We start from the raw sequence: 20,617 nt of genomic DNA, 5'->3' as shown, positions 1-20,617 counted from the left end.
GTATAGATATTATGCTTTATGCAAACTAAACTTTTAAGATGTACCATTACTGTCTTTTCAGTGTCATCAAGACAAGACAGGGGAACCATTTGAGATTTCACTTTATTTAGTAAGACTAGGAATTCAAATGCTTAAGTTATTTGTTCCCAATCAGTTCCCTTGACAGTGCATGTGGTTTCTCCTATGTGTGTGCCTGACTTACTCCTCCACAAGGTCACGTCTAAATTTAAGCAATCACTTCATGTTTAATTTTAGAAAATGAGTGTTACCCTTGTTGTGCAAGTGACGGTTCCTGTGTAAAGGCTTCAAGTACCAATGTTCAGATGGCCCCTGGAAAAGGTGAGAGATTGCTGTATTTGTAGATTAACACAATGCAATTATTCCTCAAACAAGGGATTAATGTGAACTTTTTCATTTGTTATTTCCCTTATTGTAGAAATATATTTATAGCTAGTGAGCATGGGTGCTCCCCCACACCCTCTCCAATTCACTGCCATGGTTGGACGCCCACAGAATGTTTTCCAAGAGGGGCGAGCCAAACTTGTGACATATCTCTCCGTGATGACATATTTTAACGGTGTTGAATCATGGATGTACTTTTCATTGGTGGTCAGTTAAGGGAACAGAGGCAGATCTGGGCCCAATACGTATTGGTTTACCTTCACATGATTTGCATTATTTAGTGTAGGCACGTAGAATGGGTATATACCTGGGGACAACTATGTGAAAAATAAAGTAGAGATGTGGATATTGAAAGTAGTTTTACAAAGGACACTTATCTTTTAGGAATGGCAAAGAAAGACGATTAACATTCTATGAAAAGTCTTTTTGAGAACTGAGCATTTTATCAGCATGCTTAATGTGCTTAATGTTATCATTTTCAAAAAAGTATTATGTCTATTATTTCCTAAACTGGTTATTGAAAATTGAAATTTTCATTATTTTTTTTATCAAGGTTATTGCAGTTGCTTATCATTTGACGATCAGACAGTTTTTAATTGGGAAATCTGGCATTTTAAAATTGCAGTGTAATTTGCAAACGCTTAGCCGCAGATACTGATAAAAATGCATACTGAGTGGAAACCTATTTTTTCACTGGTGATTTTTGTTGTCCGAAAGAAGGAAAATTAGTTTGAATTTTTTTATCCATGTTTTTATTAGTAAATTCTGCATGAAAGATTGGAAAATGGTGTAAACACGGCTTATATGTCATTTTTTTAAATTGCTTAATGTATACCTCCCAAAGTTGGGAAGTAGGAATATGGGACAGGGAAAGCCTAATGGGGTTGACGTGTTGTCATCAGATCACCATGATAAAGATGTGGGTCTGTCCAAAAAAGGTCCAGTGTCAGTCACTGGCCAGACCTTTTCAAGGCTGCTAATGTGCACAGTGCTGTTGCAAGTTTACCATGCAAGACCATGGCACCAGTATATCCAAAGGAATCATACCACTCAGGCACATTCATTTTGAGCTAATTACCAGCTCCATATAATGTAAGTGCAATTCCTTTGATTTTATCCTATTATATCACCGACTTACTACACTATATTCCGCACTTTTGTCATTTTTGTTTGTTTCATATTGGTCCATACTTATTTGGATTTGAGGACACTTTTTAGGCGCTGCTCCCCTCTTCCTATACAATAACTAATAACAACCAGAATAAAAGAGACTCTGATTCAGATTGTTAAAGCTGCCAATCAGCACTAGAAACTTTGCACCTTGTGCTACTTCTTATATAAAAGAAAGATAAATTAGGCATGATGCGGATATTTAAACCATCGTATACAATATATCACATAATTGCATCTGCAACTCATTTTATCTGAACATTTATATGTGAACATACTACATGTAAGAGAGAAAGTGATTCATACTTTTATAGAGCAAGATTTCCATGTCATTATTTGAATCTCACAAATATATGAACATGTCATATATATAGTATTGGCATACAATACAACCCAGCATCAGCGACTGATCAACAACAGTTTCAAAGAGATCACAATTTCAAATTTCACAAAACAGTAACCCTGCTAAACCAGGAATTCATTGTTAACCTTGCAGTGTTGAGCTCGATGGACTGAAATCACAATGAAAAACAAAGAAAAAACAAAATAGCGCATCAAGTGATTTGCATTACGATCACAAAGTGAAGCTTATGGACAGCCAAGTGTGTTAATGATGTTATCTCTTGTTCTAGATATCTTGTGAGATTATGTAGCGATTGCAGCACAAATTGTCATCCGTATGAACGTCTACCAAAGATAAGAAATGGATGAAATGGAGGAGGAGCAGCTCAATAACTGTGAAATTCAGTTTGGTGTTCAGGCATCGCTGGAAGACATTGGACACTCGTGTAACAGGTTAGCAAATGCTCTTCTGTTTGCAGATAATATATATCCATTCCTGTGATGATGACGTGCTACAAGGGAACTAGAGATAACATTGCTACAGATTCCAAGCCCTAGTGACATGTTTGAAATGTTGTGTTTGTTTAGCCACACCAGTGAAAAAGGATCATCACTCATATCGGGTAGAGCTCCAGGTACATTTTCTAGAGTGGTGTCCATAAAGTCATCTTGGGTTTACTCAATAAATGAACTTCACTGAATTGGAAAGCATGTTGGATAAATTGGAAAAGTTCTTTAACACAGATTTAGTTACAGCTTGGCTAATCTACCCTGAATTTTGCAATTTGTTTTTCAATCCACTGTCTATCCCTTAGAATGTAAACTGTGTTGAGTCACCAACTTCTGTTCCTGCACCTCCAACTTGTCTTATTACAACGACTTGTTTATTTCACCGATTGTACAGTGCATAGGAGTATGATGGTGCTTTATGAATAATTATAATAAACTCTACAACCATCATTTTCTCAGTAAATGCAAAAGTAATACATTTAAATACAAAAAGGTGTTGGAAAATTAATTGAGCAAATAAACAATGACAACAACGAAAATGTAAAAGTAATACAACAATAAATCCATCTGTTTTTAAATGTGTATGTCACCTTTTTTTCTTTTCCTGATGATCATGTGTAAAAACAAATATGTGAAGATCTGCAAATTCTGTCTTTTTTCCATGGTAACACAATAGTGAATTAACTCTAGCTTTAATCTTAGTCACTCCCTGTGTAATACAAGTGTAGAAGGAGGTAGTAAGAGTTGTACTGTCGCAGTTCATAATTTCTCTCCTTCATTGTAGAAACACTATCAGTTATTCACAAAACCATGAATTGGCCAAAAAATGGAGAGCTTGCATAGCAACAATGTAACCAACCAAACCAGGTTTAGTGGTGAGAGAGTGGGAATCTGTGATGTAGGAAATAAAGTACTGAATTACTTTATTTGAAATTTATCCAGGGGGCATACACATCATCATATTGATTATGTCAGTACTACACAGGAAGGAGGAGGTGTTAAGGTGATTGATGAGACAATTGAGCCTAAAAGAGACTCTCCTTCAACAGCTGAGGTCAGTGCATGAGTAGGTTTTATCTCATTTTTCCAGATGCCAAATAACAATCAGATAGGATTTTTATATATGTCTCAATATAAGTGATACAAAAATAGGGACATCTAGCACTCAAACAAAAAAAAAAATAGAACAAGTTCTACAATATATATGTCTTGGGAGATCCTTAATTTTGATGCCCATCCAGGAGAGTTTGTATTTTGGCCAAGGAAAGAAGTCTGGCTTGAATGTATTCCAGGTTATGTTTATTAGTTATTTAAATATTATCAGAATCCAGACCCAAAGTATGGCAAAAATAGTTCCTCCAATTGAATAAGTATACAGTACAGATGTTACGTGTGTGATAATGTTGTTGGGATGAAACCCAAGTTCAGATGTGGAAACCTTTTGTACAAGGACCTTGGGTTTTATCTAAGCTCTCCTGGTCCAAAGGGAGAGTTGTCGGTGAGTCTGTAATGGACACTATAATATTATCAGTAAACAAGTTGAGTTTTACCCCCCTCCCATTCTAGGATGACACCTCCAATCAAGAGCATCTCATTCTGGTCTGATCTTAGCCTAAAAATTCCTCTCCAGCAGTGATTTTTGGGATAAATAATTTATTCCCAAAGAGCTGGTTCACACATCTATAGTTAATGTTTGTTTCTCAGTGACTCAATGACTAGAATAGTGTCTCCGGACCCCTAAAGCACGTTCGCTTACTGAAACGCTTTATGTGTGAAGAGTCAGTCTACTGAAAACATTCTATCTCTAACTGAGCTATGCCTTCAGTTACTTTGGCCGCAATAATTCACTTAAAATTCACCTTCAATTCTCAATTTAGTGAATAGCCCTTTGAGTGCTTTGTGACTCAGTATAATTTTATTGTACTTATTGGCTGTATAATTGGTCCTTGTATGTTTACTGCTTTTCTTGGCATATTTCAGTTCTATTTCTAGTCTGTTTTTAGCTATTTTCCTCTATCTGAAGATTATTTAAACATCCTTTATAAGTCTAGTCATACCATTCATCAGGTATAGTCAAGCCCTTAATCTATTAAGATCTAGCTAAAAACAATGCCCTGGTCAGAATTTAATGTCATGGACCAATAAAGCAAGATGACTAAGCGTGTAGAGGACTCTAGACAGTGGTTTGTAAATAATAGTTTCATGTTTAAGCATGCTCAGTTGCCAAATGCTTGAAATTGTTCTGGAGATTAAACAAAGAACAAGAACATCCAGGATCCAACATAATGCTGCTACACATTATCTACCAGTCAGGTAGTCAGTCAGTTGTTTGGTGACCCAAACTTTGGACCTGATCAAAGTTCAGATGCAAGTTGGATCCCTGCGTTTTAGGACTTCATCTTTCTGGGATCAGTTAAATGAGCACTTTGGGATATTAGTAAATACCAGGGCATACATAAAAATCTGCCTATATCCATCATGTTGTTTTGATATTTATTTTTTTGTGTGGCAAATTCACTGTTCCGTTTTCATGACTCTATAAAATAAATGTTTATGTCCATCTGATTTGTTGTGATATGTCTATATGGAATTGACAACTCTTCAGTTTATTTTAAAATCATTTTTTGTCTATTGTTAGAGAAACTGATAATTAATTTTCAATTGTCCATTATTGTAATGTTTTGTTCAGGTTTGTGCCTCCCAGTGAAACAAATTGGAAAATTGTCTCTGCTATAAAACAAGGTAATCTGTGTAATTTGTACTAACCAACCCAAAGTATTAAGTGTTGAAATTCTAAATAACTAAGTCTTTTGCATTTAGGAGAAATCACTGAGTTACAGAAGCATGTGACACATAAATATGCCCTTGACGAGGCTGACGAGAACGGCTGGTTTCCCCTACATAACGCAGTCGTTCAACCGGTGCAGCAAATCACTGAAATAATTCTCGATGGTAAGGTCTCATGGTGAATGCAAACTATTACTGTGCAACTTGCAAACAGTATACCTTAATGGGTTATTCCAAGCATCATGGCCACTTCAGTGACTTAATGTGGTCATGGTGCCTGGAGTCTGTATGTACCGTGTTTCAGTTTGAAAGTCTACACACAAAGCGTTTTCACCTCTGCTGCCAGAGGTGTAACATCCCTTTCAGCAGCGCCTTATGATTGTCATTATTTAGCCATACAGAATTGCATTCTTTAACTGAGAGCAGTCAGCTGACTTCTGGATCCAGTAGTCATCATTGGCCACAAGAGGATGCTCAGCACCCAGCAAGGACCCAGGTAATAGGGCAAACCATTCAATAGCCAGGGGTAGAGTGGGCTGTAGTTATAATGATGCGTGGCATAACCCTTTTAAAGACATACATTTTGGTAAATATATTCTAAGGAATCTAGAACTACATATATGACTCTGGAACTATCGACAGTTCAACGGCACCAAAACTGACAGGGTTAGATGGACCATCACTCAGTGCTGCCATCAGGGCATTATAGCCCATTCATGAACACAGACAGCAAATACACACACTCTATAATGAAAAACCCTTCTCCCAGTACTGCAAAATCAGGGGTGACAAAGCTCCCCACTAGTAGCTCCCCACTAGTAGCATCCAGAAATACCTTGGCTCATTGAGAGTCAAACTCTCCAAAGGTAAAGCTTCCCCTAGTTCTCTCAACCCAATGGCGTCATCAAAGGTTGGATGGATGTGTATAGATAAGGCAGAAATGTAACTTCCATGTTATGGTGAGGCTGCAGTGGAGCTGGGCTATGGGTGCTGAGGACAGCCATATTATGTATACACTGCCTGCAAAATATATCTCTGATTTGAAAATGTTAGTCTTCATGCAAGATGGGAGTTTTCATTTTTTTTAACACCTCATTAATATACCGCAATTTACTGTATTTTTCCCATCCACTTCATCTATATATCCTTTACTATAATTCTTGTGTTGGCTCGGCTATCTCCCTTCCTTCTAACCCTATATGGTATCTAGGTCCACCATCTTGTGAATGTCTCCTTTCTTGTCCTACTCTTCTCTGTCAATTTCTCTTTGATAGCAGCTCCTTTTTATTTGTGGTGTTAATTTTACGTATGGTTTCATGAATTGGTTAGTAAAGAGATTATTACATGAGTGCTACAAGTTTATATGAATGATTGCAAATAAATTCATCCAGATATTTTCCTTTTTTGACTGAGACTATATGGCTAAATGTGTCAGTGAGCACTGGGCCTGTTTTAGAATGTTGACAATACATGTAAAATATAAGTGAACAAACTCACCAGGAACATATTAAATACACGCATTTTTAGTGGAACATCAACATTTTACTTTTCATTCACCATTGTTCTCCTTGAGGATTCCACAAGTTTCAAAGGTGACTTAATCAATTGGAACATTCACTAACCTAAGATGATTGGGTAATACCAAGCGCTAAAGGTAACAAAAATACCGTAAACATTTGTCTGAATTCTCCCTTTGATAAGTTCAATCTAGATGAGGAGAGTGCCATTCCACCAAAAAGGAATCAATCAATGTAGCACAGTAATCAATCAAGACATACATCACTGTCTCATAGCAACAAGTAATTATTATTAGTGCAAGGTATACAGCTACAACGTATTCTGCAGTACTTTGTAACGTGGAGATACGATAACATAAGAAAAAATGTTATGCATGTAAACAAGAGATGACTGTGAACCCTAGTCAAATAAGATTATAAACCAACAGGAGGAGTAATGCAGGGGATACGTGTTTCATTGTTAGGGTGTTAACAAGTTATTTTCCAAAAAACTTCTTCTTTAAAAGAATATTTCCTTTGATTTTCTCTAAAAAAAAACAAACAAAAAAAAAACTCATTAACGATAGGGTCATAACTTTGGGGGAAAATCAAAGCAATGTAAAAATTATAGATGTGATCAAATGTGTAAACTATTACAATAAAAAGCATGCTAAACGCATGAATCACATAATGCATGGGAGCAACGAACTGTCTGTCCTAAAATAAATTAGAAATATCCTCAGATTTCGTTTTCTGTTGATTTTGCACTTTTTGGACTGTTCAGTAATAACAAAGACTGTTGGACTGTTGGATGTTTGATCATCATGGACATGATTTGTTTTATCAACCTAATTTTAATAATATGATTTGGTAAGAGTCAAACAGTGGGAGTACTGCATACACCAAATTTCGGTTTCCTGGATAGGCCCTTATTTATTCCACATGTTCCTACCCTTTCATATTATGGTATGCTATCAGATGGCAATCATGGATTAAAAAGGCTTTTGTATTTTTGTACAAAATACAGCAGGCTGCAAATCTTTATGGGAACAGAAGACCAATGATGGTGAAACACCACTTACTCTTGCTGCTAAAGCGGGATTGGTTCAAAATGTGCGTGCACTACTTGAGAAGGGCATTTGGCCAAATACCAAGAATAGAAAGGGGGAATCCCCTCTTCTTATTGGTAAGTGACTTTGGCACTGTGAGTAACATGTAGCACTGTAGTGGTGGTCCATTTAGATGACAATCCTGGTTGGTGAACAATTTGTAGAATAATTTAATTTTGATGGAATGATCAATAACCCCTTCATATACATGGTTATTATACAGTTTGGGAGAGTATTGATTAAATGATGTATTTAATTTTCATCCACTACAGTTAAATTGGGAAAATAGCTCACTTCTTGTTTGACTATCAATATTCCTGTAATTTTTCAGAAATTCCCCAGTTAAACCTAATCGGTTCCAAACAGTTCACAACTGATTGTGATTGTATCATTCTGAAAATAAGATATGAAGGCAATAAAGCTAACTTAGGTGGCTGCTGTGTGTGTTGTTTAACTGGCATGAATGTGTCTACTTAGTGTGTATACTTGTGTTTGTGTATATATAAATATCTATATATAACATTGTTCTTTCACGATGGCTGCAGATAAGTGTCTTTTCCTTTTTTTAAGCAATTCAGATTGGAAGTTCTGACATGGCAGAAATTCTCATTAGTTATAATTGCACCATTAACCAACCATGTGTTAAGCGATGGTCAGCCATTCACGAAGCAGCTAAACAGGGACGCTGTGATCTTGTCTCTTTACTTCTGAAAAACGGAGCAAATCTTGGCGTTAGGGATGGGTTTGGCGTAACACCATTGGGAGTTGCAGCTGAGTTTGGACATTGTGATGTGCTTGAACAACTAATCCACAAAGGTATGTGAAACGTAATGAACGTGATTTCTTTGTATAAGAAAGTTCAAAACTAGTAGCGAACATGTACATTTTTATAATGTCATTACAACATTGACACTGAACATCTCAAAGTTAAGGGTCAACAATGTAAAATTAGAAGCAGTGGAGTGACAATCTAGTAGAAATGCAAAATGTAAATTTAAACCAAATTCTAAATCCAAAGTTAATCTTAACACCTTAACCATAAGCCTAGCCATTACACCCTAAACTTAACCCTAACTTACCTAAACCACTGGGAAGCTCTAGGTCATGAGATGAGTCAGTTAGATCATTTTTGAACAATTGCATATTATTTCAAATGGAACTATTATAAAAAGTTTACATAGAACATTAATGTTATAAATGAAATTAAAGTTGTTTCTGTAAAACAGTAGACAGAACCAATAAATATCAGCATCACTAAAATAAGTTTTGAAATATTGAAAAGTGCATTTTGAGTATAATTTCTATATTTTTGTAATTCTTATTGCAATTATTGCAATTCTACCATTTACTGTCTTTTGGGGGGGGGGGGGGGTTGTTTTAGACACAATGTTGCTAAGGCCAGTATGATATTGTCATGTATAAAAAGGGGAATTAATTCTCAGAATGAGAATACAATTTTGCCTCTTTATAATTCAATGGTAAGACAGCACCTTGAATATGCTGTGTAGTTTGGGGCACCTGTTCAAAAGAAGGATATCATGGTACTAGAAAAAGTGCAGTGGCGGGCTACAAAATTAATAAAAGGAATGGAGCATTTCAGTTATAAAGAAAGGTTAACAAATTTAAATCTTTTTAGTTTAGAAAAATGGCGCCTCAAAGGGAATATGATAGCATTATACAAATATATTCCGGGCTAATACAAACCGTTGTCTTGAAATATTCATAAACAGTACTATACATAGGACTCAAGGTCATGCATTTAGACTGGAAGAACAGAGATTTAGTCTAAGGCAAAGGGAAGGCTTATACAGTAAGAACACTAAGGATGTGGAATTATCTGCCTGAAGAGGTGGTGTTTTTAGAGTCTGTGCAGATGTTTCAACAGTAACTGGATAAATATTGCAAAAACATAATATTCAGGGATATAATTTTTAATATGTCGGGTAATAGCTTCTTGATCCAAGAAGAGATCTGACTGCTGTTCTGGTGTCAAGAAGGAATGTTTTCCCTAATTTGTTGCAAAATAGGAAAACACTTTAAACAGTTTTTTTTTTTTTTGCCTTCTTTTGGATCAACCTGGAAAACAGATGTGCGAAAGACTGAACTTGATGGACTCATGTCTCGCTTCAGCCCATGGGCGTCCGCAGGGAGGGCAAGGGGGTGCAGATTTTTCTTTTCAGATTTAGAATACACTGCAATACACGGCGCTATGTGTGGAGAGAGGCAGGGATAGGAAGCTACATCTTATCCCTGCTTCTATCTCCTGACTGAATCCGCGGGGGAGCAGCACAGAGTGCAGCCAGCAACTCCCAGACTGCAGTGACAGCCTACAGATCAAGTAAGTGAGGGATGTGGGGGCAGCCTACAGGAAGGGGCAGCAAGGAGTAGGAAAGTAAAGTAGGATAAGGAGCAGAAATGAGCAGGAAGGGTCTGCAAGGAGCAGGAAGGGACAGAAGAAGCACAAAAGTAAAGTAGGAGAAGGAGCTGGAAAGGGGCAGAAGGAGCACAAAGGTAAAGGAGCAGAAAGAATCAGAAGGAGCAGAAAGGTAAGGAACAGCAAGGAGCAGAAAGGGCATCAAGGAGCATAAAGAGTCAGCAAGGAGCTGGGAAGGGCAGCAAGGAACACAAAGGTAAAGGAGCAGAAAGAATCAGGAGCACAAAGGTAAAGTAGGAGAAGGAACAGAAAGGGTCTACATGGAGCAGCAAGGAGCAGAAAGCGTCAGCAAGGAGCTGGAAAGGGCAGCAAGGAGCAGTAAGGGACAGAAGGAGCACAACGGTAAAGAAGCACAAAGAATCTGGAGCACAAAGGTAAAGTAGTAGAAGGAGCAGAAAGGGTCTGCAAGGAGCAGAAAGGGATCAGAAAGAGAAAGGAACAGAAGGGCGCAAAAGAAGCAGAAAGGTAAAGGAGCAGAAGGAACCAAGGAGAAGAGAAGAGTGTCAGAAGAAAAAGAAGACTGTGTGAAGGAGAAGAAAAGGAGATTGGAGCAGGAAGGTCAAGTGAAGTGATCCCTCCACTTCATTCTGGACACCACATCATAAGGCTTTGGTACCTGGGCCTGGCAGGGAAACTTTGGAGTTTCTCACCTCCACAGGTAAAAAAAATTGTGTTAATGTGTTCACTTTTATTTATTGAGTGTCACGAAACATATCGTGCCACTGGGTAGGGGTGTCGCTGATTGGCTAGAGTGGTCAGCTGGCACTCTAAGCCACTCAGTAGCTCCCCATTCATAAAAAAGTAAAAACATTTTATAAACCGGGTACTAGCGATTGGCTTAGAACATCAGCTGACCACTCTAGCCAATCAGCGGCACCCATGCCTGACGTCAGTCTGCACTTCCTGACACTCGGTTTCAGAAGCCGAATACCACTGAGTGACCTGGAGCTGGAGGAAGTCTTTGGTAAAACCATTTGAGAGTGGTTTAACCCCTCAAAAGGAAAGAGCACCCAGGGGCTTCCTGGCATCATAGAATTTTCATTTAGATGAAGTTGTTATGGTGACCAGAATGTTCCTTTAATTTGCTTAAGTGTCAGGAATACAAACACCATAGTTGTGAAAACGCTATTCACCCTGGCTTTATGTGATAATGATTATGCCCCTCCGCTTCATGAAACTGTCAAAAAGGGGCCAAGCATGAATGTCAATACAATTTTGCCCCCACCCCCTGGAAAAATTCCTGCGGACACCCATGCTTCAGCCTATGTAACTATGTATGCTACTAAGTATTAGTCATATGAACATGAAATGCTCATCTGTTCTGAGTGAGAGATGGCCCAAGTATTGCTGGTACCATATAAATGACCCCACGTGGACTCTAGACTGTATACTCTGAGCATGGTCCTCATCTACCAATTGTTCCTGTATAATTTTGTAATTGTGCCTTTTATTGTTAGATTTCCCTTCCATAATATTGTAAAGCTCTGCAGGAATAAATTAGCACTATATAAATACCAATAATAGCAATAATAACAGGCCTGTTTCACGGATAACTGTCTCTAAGCCCATCTATTTAGTATAGCTAAACCACAAACCAATTACAAAAGAAAACGTGTAACACATAGGCGTGCGCACGGGGTGTGCCGGGTGTGCCTGGGCACACCCTAATCCCTGTGGCACGCCTATGGATTGAGTCCTGCAGGAACGGAGTTCCTGCACTTTTTTTGAGCAGGAACGCCGTTCCTGAGGGCACTCAGCGCCCCAAATTCCCCCCTTCCTTCCCCTGTCATGGAGGGGAGGGGGGGCAAGAGGTGATGGACCCGAACACCCCCCCGGTCGGGCGGCTCTCTCCATATCAGCCGCAGCGAGGGAGCTGTGTGCTCTCTGCTTCCTCTCGCCGCTCGCTGATGCCGGAGCCAGAATATGACGTCATATTCCGGCTCCCAGCTACAGCAGACAGCCCGCGCGGCGAGAGGAAGCAGAGAGCACACAGCTCCCTCGCCGCGGCTGATATGGAGAGAGCCGCCCGACCCACTGGACCCCAGGGACAAGTCCACGCCAGCACTCCAGGTAGGGAGGCTGGGTGGACATTTTTTTTATAAAAAAAAATAATAATTTGTGTGTGTGTGTGAATGTGTATGTGTGTGTGTCTGTGACTGTGTTTGTGAATGTGTGTCTGTGTGTGTGTGTGTGTCTGTACACGTGTGTGTGTGTTTGTCTGTGACTGTGTTTGTGTATGTGAATGTGTGTCTGTGAATGTGTCTGTGACTGTGTCTGTGTGAGTGTATCTGTGTATGTGTGTCTGTGAATGTGTATGTGTGTCAGTGTATGTGAATATGTGTGTCTGTGAATGTGTGTGTGTCTATGAATGTATGAGTGTGCGTGTGTCTGTGAGTGTATGTGTGTGTGTTTGAGTATGCGTGTCAGTGTGTGTGTGTGTGTGTGTGTGTGTATATAATATATATACATATATATATATATATACACACACACACATATACATACACACACTGGAGTATATATTATTATTTTTCGGGGGTGGGAATCTTGGTTCCCACACTTTATTCCCCAGGACTTTATTCTCCCCTGTCGGCTCACGCAGAACCGGCGCTGAGTGTCGGCTCTGCTCTAAGCCTCCATGGGCCGGCGGGGAGATCAAAGATCTACCTCACCGGCCCACAGCAGCATGAAGGGAGGCAGGAGAGGACCCGGGGAGCTCTAGACAGCAGCTCCGCCAGGTTCCTCTCGCGAGATCTGAGCATTGCCGCGGCAACGCTCAGATCTCACGAGAGTTAAGTCTAGCCCTGCAGGGGTGGCACATGGCAGCAAGGATCCCCCCAGGGATGGCACATGGCAGCAAGGATCCCCCCTCCCTACATAAGGTAAGAAGGGAGGGGGGGTATTTACTACTCTGCCCCCACCTCCACAATCTGTCCAAACATACAGCACACACACACACATACAGCACCCACACACAAAAAGCACCTACAGACATACAGCACTCTCACACAAAAAGCACAAACACAGCACCCTCACACACACAGCACCAAAACAGCACCCACACACATACAGTACACATACAGCACCTTCACACACACAGTACACTAACCGCACCCTCACAAACACACACAGCACCTTTACAAACACACAACATCCTCACACACAGCACACTAACAACACCCTCAGAAATACACGACACCCACACACATCACACAAACAGCACCCTCACACACACAGCACCATCACACACACATCACACAAACAGCACCCTCACACACACAGCACACTAACAGGACCCTAACAAACACACACACAAACAGCACCCTCACAAACACCCTCACCCACATAGCACACTACCAGCACCCTCACACATACACACACACAGCAGCACCCTTACACACACCACCCTCACACAGCACACTAACAGCACACACACACACACACACACACACAGCAGTGTATGTATGTGTGTGTGTTTGTGCTTTAGGGTGCACACCCTAATGCAATAGGCTGCGCACGCCTATGGTGTAACATAACATATATTTATCTCTGCGGATTAGTGGAAAGTCATTGGGTTTTGTTTATAGGTGTAAGGTTTACTTGAAATTAAATTAAATTATTTATAGAATGCCACATTAAATAGTGATATGTGTAATGTATAAATAATCACCACAGGCCCACAAATGTTGATCTAATAATAATATTGAAAATCATTTATTCTTCACTATACTTCCTAACTGTGCCAACTTCCATAGACTGATATTCAATATTACACACACACCTTGATCCTTGTATTCTTCCTATATGAGAACGTTTTGCCGTAGGTGGGGATATCAGTGTCCAGGCACATGATGGGTCCACAGTGCTATGTGATGCAGCCACTGGTGGAAATCCAGACTGTGTGGCTCTCCTTTTGGAATATGGTGCAAGTGGAAATATACCCGACAAAGAGGGATATCTACCCATACACAAGGCAGCATATGGAGGCTATTATTTGTAAGTAATGTTACTATCTCAATTAAAGACAATTATAGCAACTGGATGAGGAGCCGGGATTTCAGCCCAACCCATGGTTGTAGTAAGAGTGCTCCTATAACTTGAAGTTGTATCTTTTGGTCTGCAAACACAGCCTCCAAGTCTGGGGATCCTCTCCTACTCTCCTCTGCAGGAGGCATTCTCCAAATTGGGCTATTCGACACGCTTCACACGTGACAGAGGCTGCAGGGGGTTGCCAGGTAACCATGGCAACCATGTGGGTTGTGCTGGTGTCCTTAAAGAACACTGCAAAACACTACACTCTTTTAATAAAACATAAGTAGGTCATAATTAAGGGACACATTTCCTGCTGTCCCTTCTCAGTGATGCCCGGTGACAATTCTATCCTATACTGTTTTAGTTCACCCTATATATATATTTCCCTCCTCTGAGTAGTAAGTGCCTTGTCGTGATTTTTGTTACCCACAAGTGCATTCTATATAGATTTTATTTTCCTGTTCTGACCCGGCTTTGTCTGACAATTCTGTTTATCTGGTGTCCCTGGCCTTGGCTTGTTTTATTGTTTTGTGCACATCTGGAATCCTTGACCTTGGCTTGTTTTCTTCACTTCACTGCTATTTTCGCCGATCGTGGGCATCACATTAAGTTTGGCCACTCTATGGTCTCGTAATACATATTCTCTGCTTCCTGATTACCTCCTGTTCACTCACTGTTTACCTTTTCTCTGCGTGTTAGGTTCACCTGACCTGACACACCGTGAAAAATTGGATATTTTCTGCATAATTATCTTTAGAATTGAAGATTGCATTTAGAAGGCCAAATGAGACTAAATAACTTAACCCCTTAAGGACCAAACTTCTGGAACAAAAGGGAATCATGACATGTCACACATGTCATGTGTCCTTAAGGGGTTAAAGGACACTCAAAGCACCAAAACAACTTTTGCTTAATAAATTAGTTTTGGTGTATAGCTCATGCCCCGGAAGTCTCACTGCTTAATTCTTTGACATTTAAGAGTTAAATAATTCTGTTTATTATACAGCCCTAGCCATACCTGCTTTGGCTGTGACTTACATAGTCTCCCTATAGACTCCTTACTGCACAGTGTGTTTAATTTAGAATTGCTTATCACCTGCTTAATTGCCTGGTAGCTTTTGCAACAGGCTACAGTTCATGATTAAAGCTCAATTAACAGGAGATAAATAAATACACTGTACTGTAAAAATTAAACCTTTTTTTCCCAATGGGGAGTGAGTGAGTCACTGCTGTGGGAGGAGTGGCTAGGGCTGCATTAATAGAAACAAAAGTGATTTAACTCCTAAATGGCAGAGAATTGAGCAGTGAGACTATAGGAGCATGATCTATACATGGAAATTACTCTATCAAGCTAAAGTTGTTTTCATGCTTTGAAAATTGTCAGGGTTGAATTTGCTTCTATGAGCTCAGAATTAGCAATTCTTACAACTTTCTTGGAGTGTGTTAAAATTATTTTTAGGGGCGTCTTGCCGTGACTCAGAAGTTTCTAACAATCCCAGCCAATAGAGTGTTTTTCTTAAATTATGGATTGAAAATGCTCTCCATGTTGAACAATTCTAGGAAAGTCTCCGGGAACTGGGTCTGCCAAGTTTATTTCCATTGAGATTCAGACCTTAATCTCCACTGAAGTTAACTAAGACTTTGCTAGTTGAGCTCCAGGGGATGGTAAATTTGTAAAGAGTTCCTGGTATAGAATTACCCCAGGATCTACTGAGTTAAATCTTGGAAGTTCATGAATTCTCAGGTCTCATAGAGGAAGCACTGTTCATTTTGTCTTTCTCACTTAGATACTTATTATGTATTTAATATGGTAACAAATGCAAGTGTTTAAGTTTAACATGATTAGTTAATTGTTTTTGATACTTTCCATTAGAGCGATGAAGTTCCTCATACCTGTAACTTCAAGACATGCGATTAAAATAAGTGGATTAAGTCCCATCCACTCAGCGACAGATGGACAAAGCTTGCAGTGCCTCCAGCTACTGATTGAAAATGACTTTGATGTCAATGAATTGTTGGCCGAGCATATATCTGAAAATTACGATGATAATAGAAAATCTGCATTGTTCTTTGCAGTGTCCAATCAAGATGTGTTGTGTACAGAGATGCTCTTAAAATCCGGTGCTGATCCAAATCAGGACCCTCTCAACTGTCTCTTGGTGGCTGTACGATCTCAAAATCATGAAATCGTGAGATTGCTTTTAGCTCATAATGCAGATGTAAACTGCTACTTCATGTTGGTGAACAATACTCATTTTCCCAGTGCAATACAATATGCACTGAACGACGAAATGATGCTGCGGATGTTGTTAAATAATGGATACCATGTACAGATGTGTTTTGATTGCATGCATGGAGACGTTTATGGAGACGCATTCACGTGGCCATCTTCAGAGGTGCTCCCAGGTTGGACATCATGTGTCGTAAGAGACAGTCCTGTAAGTATTCCTATAAAGCATATGCTTTGACTCCAACTTACTCCTTGCTATATATTAAGGGCTTCAGATGAGAACCCGCTAAACTTGAGAATCCTCCAAGCTTGATAGCCCTACACTTATATTTGGTCTAGGAGCAATTACTGTTGTATGAGTTATTGCTTTTAGACCAATTAGTTATGAACTGTCATAACAATTGAGCAACTGCGCCCTAGTAAATGTTCTTGTACTTGGATAATTGTTGCTATTGACTTGTTCATATTGCTTTCTCTATTCTCTATGCAGCGTTCTCGGCTGTCTTTTGCTTTCCTGCTTCATTCAACTGCTTTCAATGTTTGCACCAAAAGTCATGCTGATGAGTTTATTTTCCTTTCAGAGCCTCATGAAAGTTCCCGACAGTTAAAAGAATTCCCTGCTTGTTGTTATGTACTCTGTCATAATCAGTTGTGGATTTTGTGTCAGTTATATAAACCAGCTGATAACTTAATCTCACCTCGTGGGATGTGGTCAGTGTGCAAAGCTCGGTTGCCTCACCTTTTTCCTCCCCAGATACTTAGTCCAAATGCTAACTGCTTAAAGTTTTTAGAGATACCCAGTTTATTTGATCTAATATTGTTTCCCTCTAACACACAGACGTATTTGTCTCATTGAAGTGCACTGGGTGCAGTGTTCCCTTTACCTTAAAGAAGGACTGTGTCACGTTCACAGTAAATGATGTGGAACACAACTGCAGATTTGTTAGGACTTTGCTCTTTTATTAAGACACTTAGATGGAACTGAGACTTCAGTTCCAGAATTACAGTTACTGTTTCTTTAAATAATAAACGGTTTGTTTCATTTAGCATTGACAAGGTTCAGGATTCATTAGCATCCGTTATTCTTGTTAACAGTTCAAATTATAAGAGATCATATACATTGGAATTATCAACAGCAAAACTGGTGCAGTATAACTTAAATAATACTTGTTTTGAGGGATGCTGTAGCAGGCTTGCTGAACAACTTGATAGAAGACTTTAGTATGAAGAAATAAGATTATCTGTAGCAAGACAGGTACAGCTGAACTTGAATAATACTTGATTTGAGGAAAGCTGTAGCAGGATTGCTGAACAACTTGATAGCAGACTTTAGTATGAAGAAATAAGATTATCTGTAGCAAGACAGGTACAGCTGAACTTGAATAATACTTGATTTGAGGAAAGCTGTAGCAGGATTGCTGAACAACTTGATAGCAGACTTTAGTAAGTTGAAATAAAGCTTTAACATTGTTAGCTCTTAACTCAGAGACTGTAATTTACTTAACTTCTGGAAGTAGAGGGATTGTGTCCCCAGCTCTCCTCAGAGGCGGTTGCTTCAGTGAATGGTTGCCGAGAGTGCTGGTAGTTGTCTGTGATGAAGAGAGATGTTGGGGACTTGAATATTCCTCCAGTCCGGTCTAGTAGCGAGTGGTCGTCTCACCGAGGTATGTGAGCCGGTGAGTTTGGCGCGGTACGCGTTTCAATAATCCAGCGTCTATCAGCTGGTGCGGTCGCATTAAATAGCAGACCGCGGCGATGGGGGTGTGGCTAAGCTCCGTCAAACCCGGAAGCATGAGGAGACATCGGGAGGCTTAAGGCCTGACAGTACCCCCACCTTAATGAGCAACCTCAGGGTGCTATCTCAACAAGGTTTAGAAGGGTAGCGTCTATGAAAAGCAGAAATCAATTTATCAGCATGGATTCCAGAGGAGTTTTCCCAAGTATCTTCATCAATTCCATATCCCTTCCATCTAATGAGGTATTGTAATGAGCCACGATGAATCCTTGAATCAAGAATTTTCTGAATCTCGTATTCTTCTTCACCCTGGACTAAAACAGGATCAGGAGGAGTAGTTACATCTCTACGAAAGGGGTCAGGATGATGAGGTTTAAGCAAAGATACATGAAAAACAGGATGAAGTTTCAAAGTAGGTGGAAGTTTCAATCTAACAACATTACGATTGATAACTGATAATATTGGAAAAGGACCAAGAAAAAGGGAACTTAACTTTTTTGATGGTCGGTTCGTAGAAATGTTTTTCGAGGAAAGCCAGACAAGATCACCAATCTTATAGGTGGGAGGAGGTTGTCTTTTAGCATCAAAAAACTTCTTTTGATTGGATGAGGCCAATTCTAGATTTTCATGTAATTTTTTAAATAGAGAGGACATGTGAGAGATTTGATTCGAAACGGAGGGGTTAGACGTAGGAATCGTCTGAGCAGGAAACGAGGAGGGATGAAATCCATAGTTAGAGAAAAATTGAGTCATTTTGCTACTAGTATGATAGGAGTTGTTATATGCGAATTCTGCCATGGGTAACCATGTTATCCAATCATCTTGTAAATGGTAACAATAACATCGTAAATATTGCTCTAAGCATTGATTGACTCTTTCAGTTTGCCCATCAGTTTGGGGATGATATGCAGATGACAGTTTACGTTGGATATGAAGAGAAGCGCATAATGCGTTCCAGAATTTGGAGGTAAACTGAGTTCCTCGGTCCGAAATGATCTCATCAGGCAGTCCATGAAGTTTTACAATATTGTTAAGAAATAATTTTGAAAGTTCAGAGGATGAAGGTAATTTCTTTAAAGGGATATAATGGGACATTTTCGTGAAACGGTCAACTACCACCAAGATGGTGGTATGATGTTGAGAAGGGGGAAGTTCCACCAAGAAATCCATAGAAATGGATTGCCAAGGCCTTTCAGGAATCGGTAGGTTCTATAACTGACCAAATGGTTGATGATGTTCATATTTGGATCTTTGGCAAGTTGAACAAGTTTTAACATATGATTCTATGGTTTTGTCTTGGCGAGGCCACCAATAATACCTTTTGGACAATTCAAGGGTCTTTTTTATACCTGGATGACCTGCCAGAGGGGAATCATGAATAAATTTGAGTATTTTATTTCTGAAAGCGGGAGGTACGTAAATTCGGTCCTTGAAATAGTAGAGACCGTCTTTCTTCGATAGTTTAACTGATGTAGGAAGTTCAAGGGCATCTTCACTGAGGTTTTTTATGTCGTCTAGAAGGGAAGATAGGATTCCAACGACTGTAAGAGGAGGAGGTTCCAATTCAGTGTCTGAATGGATTCTGGAAAGGGCATCTGCCTTTTTATTCCTAGAACCAGGTCTGAAAACAATTTGATAATTAAAATGGGAAAAAAAAAGATTCCATCGTACTTGTCGGGAAGAGAGAGTCTTGTTAGAGTGAAGATATTCAAGATTTTTATGGTCAGTGTAAACAATTAGAGGTTTTTTTTGCACCTTCAAGAAGGTGTCTTCAAGTTTCTAAGGCTGCTTTGATACTTAATAATTCTTTTTCTCCTATAGGATAATTTTTTTCGGCAGGAGACAATGAACGTGAGAAGAAAGCGACTGGATGAAGGGGTTCTTGAGGAGTTTTATGTTGAGAGAGGACAGCTCCAATTGCAGTTTCCGAAGCATCCGTTTCAAGGACATACAGATATGTGGAGTTTGGAAGTTGAAGAACAGGAGCTGTTGTAAACCTTCTTTTTAATTCTTCGAAGGCATCTTGAGCTTTCTTGTTCCAATTAAAAGGATGTTTTTTTCTGTTAAGTTGATTGAGTGGATGAGCTACCTCTGAGTAGTTTTTAATAAATTTTCTGTAGAAGTTGGCGAATCCCAGAAACCGTTGTAGTTCTTTTACTGTAGAGGGAATGGGCCAATTGAGGATACAATCGATTTTTGAATTATCCATGCTTATTGAATGAGGGGAAATAACATAACCTAGAAAGGTTATTTCAGTGACGTTAAAGAGGCATTTTTCTAGTTTAGCGAATAATTTGTGAGTTCTGAGTCTGGATAATACCCATCTTACATGTTTTCTGTGTTCCTCGTGAGTGTTGGAGTATATGAGAA

The 20,617-nt window shown here is 39.4% G+C and overlaps 1 protein-coding gene across 2 annotated transcripts in view; it reads left to right on the top strand.

The window, feature by feature from the left end:
* Positions 1–20,617, top strand: part of ASB15 (ankyrin repeat and SOCS box containing 15) — a 41,247-nt gene that overhangs the window by 16,063 nt on the left and 4,567 nt on the right. Inside the window, exons 3-10 of one of the 2 annotated variants that reach the window (XM_063446810.1) lie at positions 256–339; positions 2,205–2,367; positions 5,114–5,166; positions 5,245–5,376; positions 7,735–7,893; positions 8,387–8,632; positions 14,075–14,246; positions 16,156–16,720. In XM_063446810.1, the coding sequence (XP_063302880.1) occupies positions 2,276–2,367; positions 5,114–5,166; positions 5,245–5,376; positions 7,735–7,893; positions 8,387–8,632; positions 14,075–14,246; positions 16,156–16,720 (1,419 nt within the window). In that variant the 5' untranslated portion in view covers positions 256–339; positions 2,205–2,275. The remainder of the gene's footprint in view (positions 1–255; positions 340–2,204; positions 2,368–5,113; positions 5,167–5,244; positions 5,377–7,734; positions 7,894–8,386; positions 8,633–14,074; positions 14,247–16,155; positions 16,721–20,617) is intronic. The other variant, XM_063446811.1, reaches the window with a different exon arrangement.

The sequence above is a fragment of the Pelobates fuscus genome, chromosome 3, assembly GCF_036172605.1.
Source record: "Pelobates fuscus isolate aPelFus1 chromosome 3, aPelFus1.pri, whole genome shotgun sequence".
Taxonomy (NCBI): Eukaryota; Metazoa; Chordata; class Amphibia; order Anura; family Pelobatidae; genus Pelobates; species Pelobates fuscus.
Note: the sequence above shows the minus strand (reverse complement) of the source record. Positions and strands in the feature narration are given on the sequence as shown.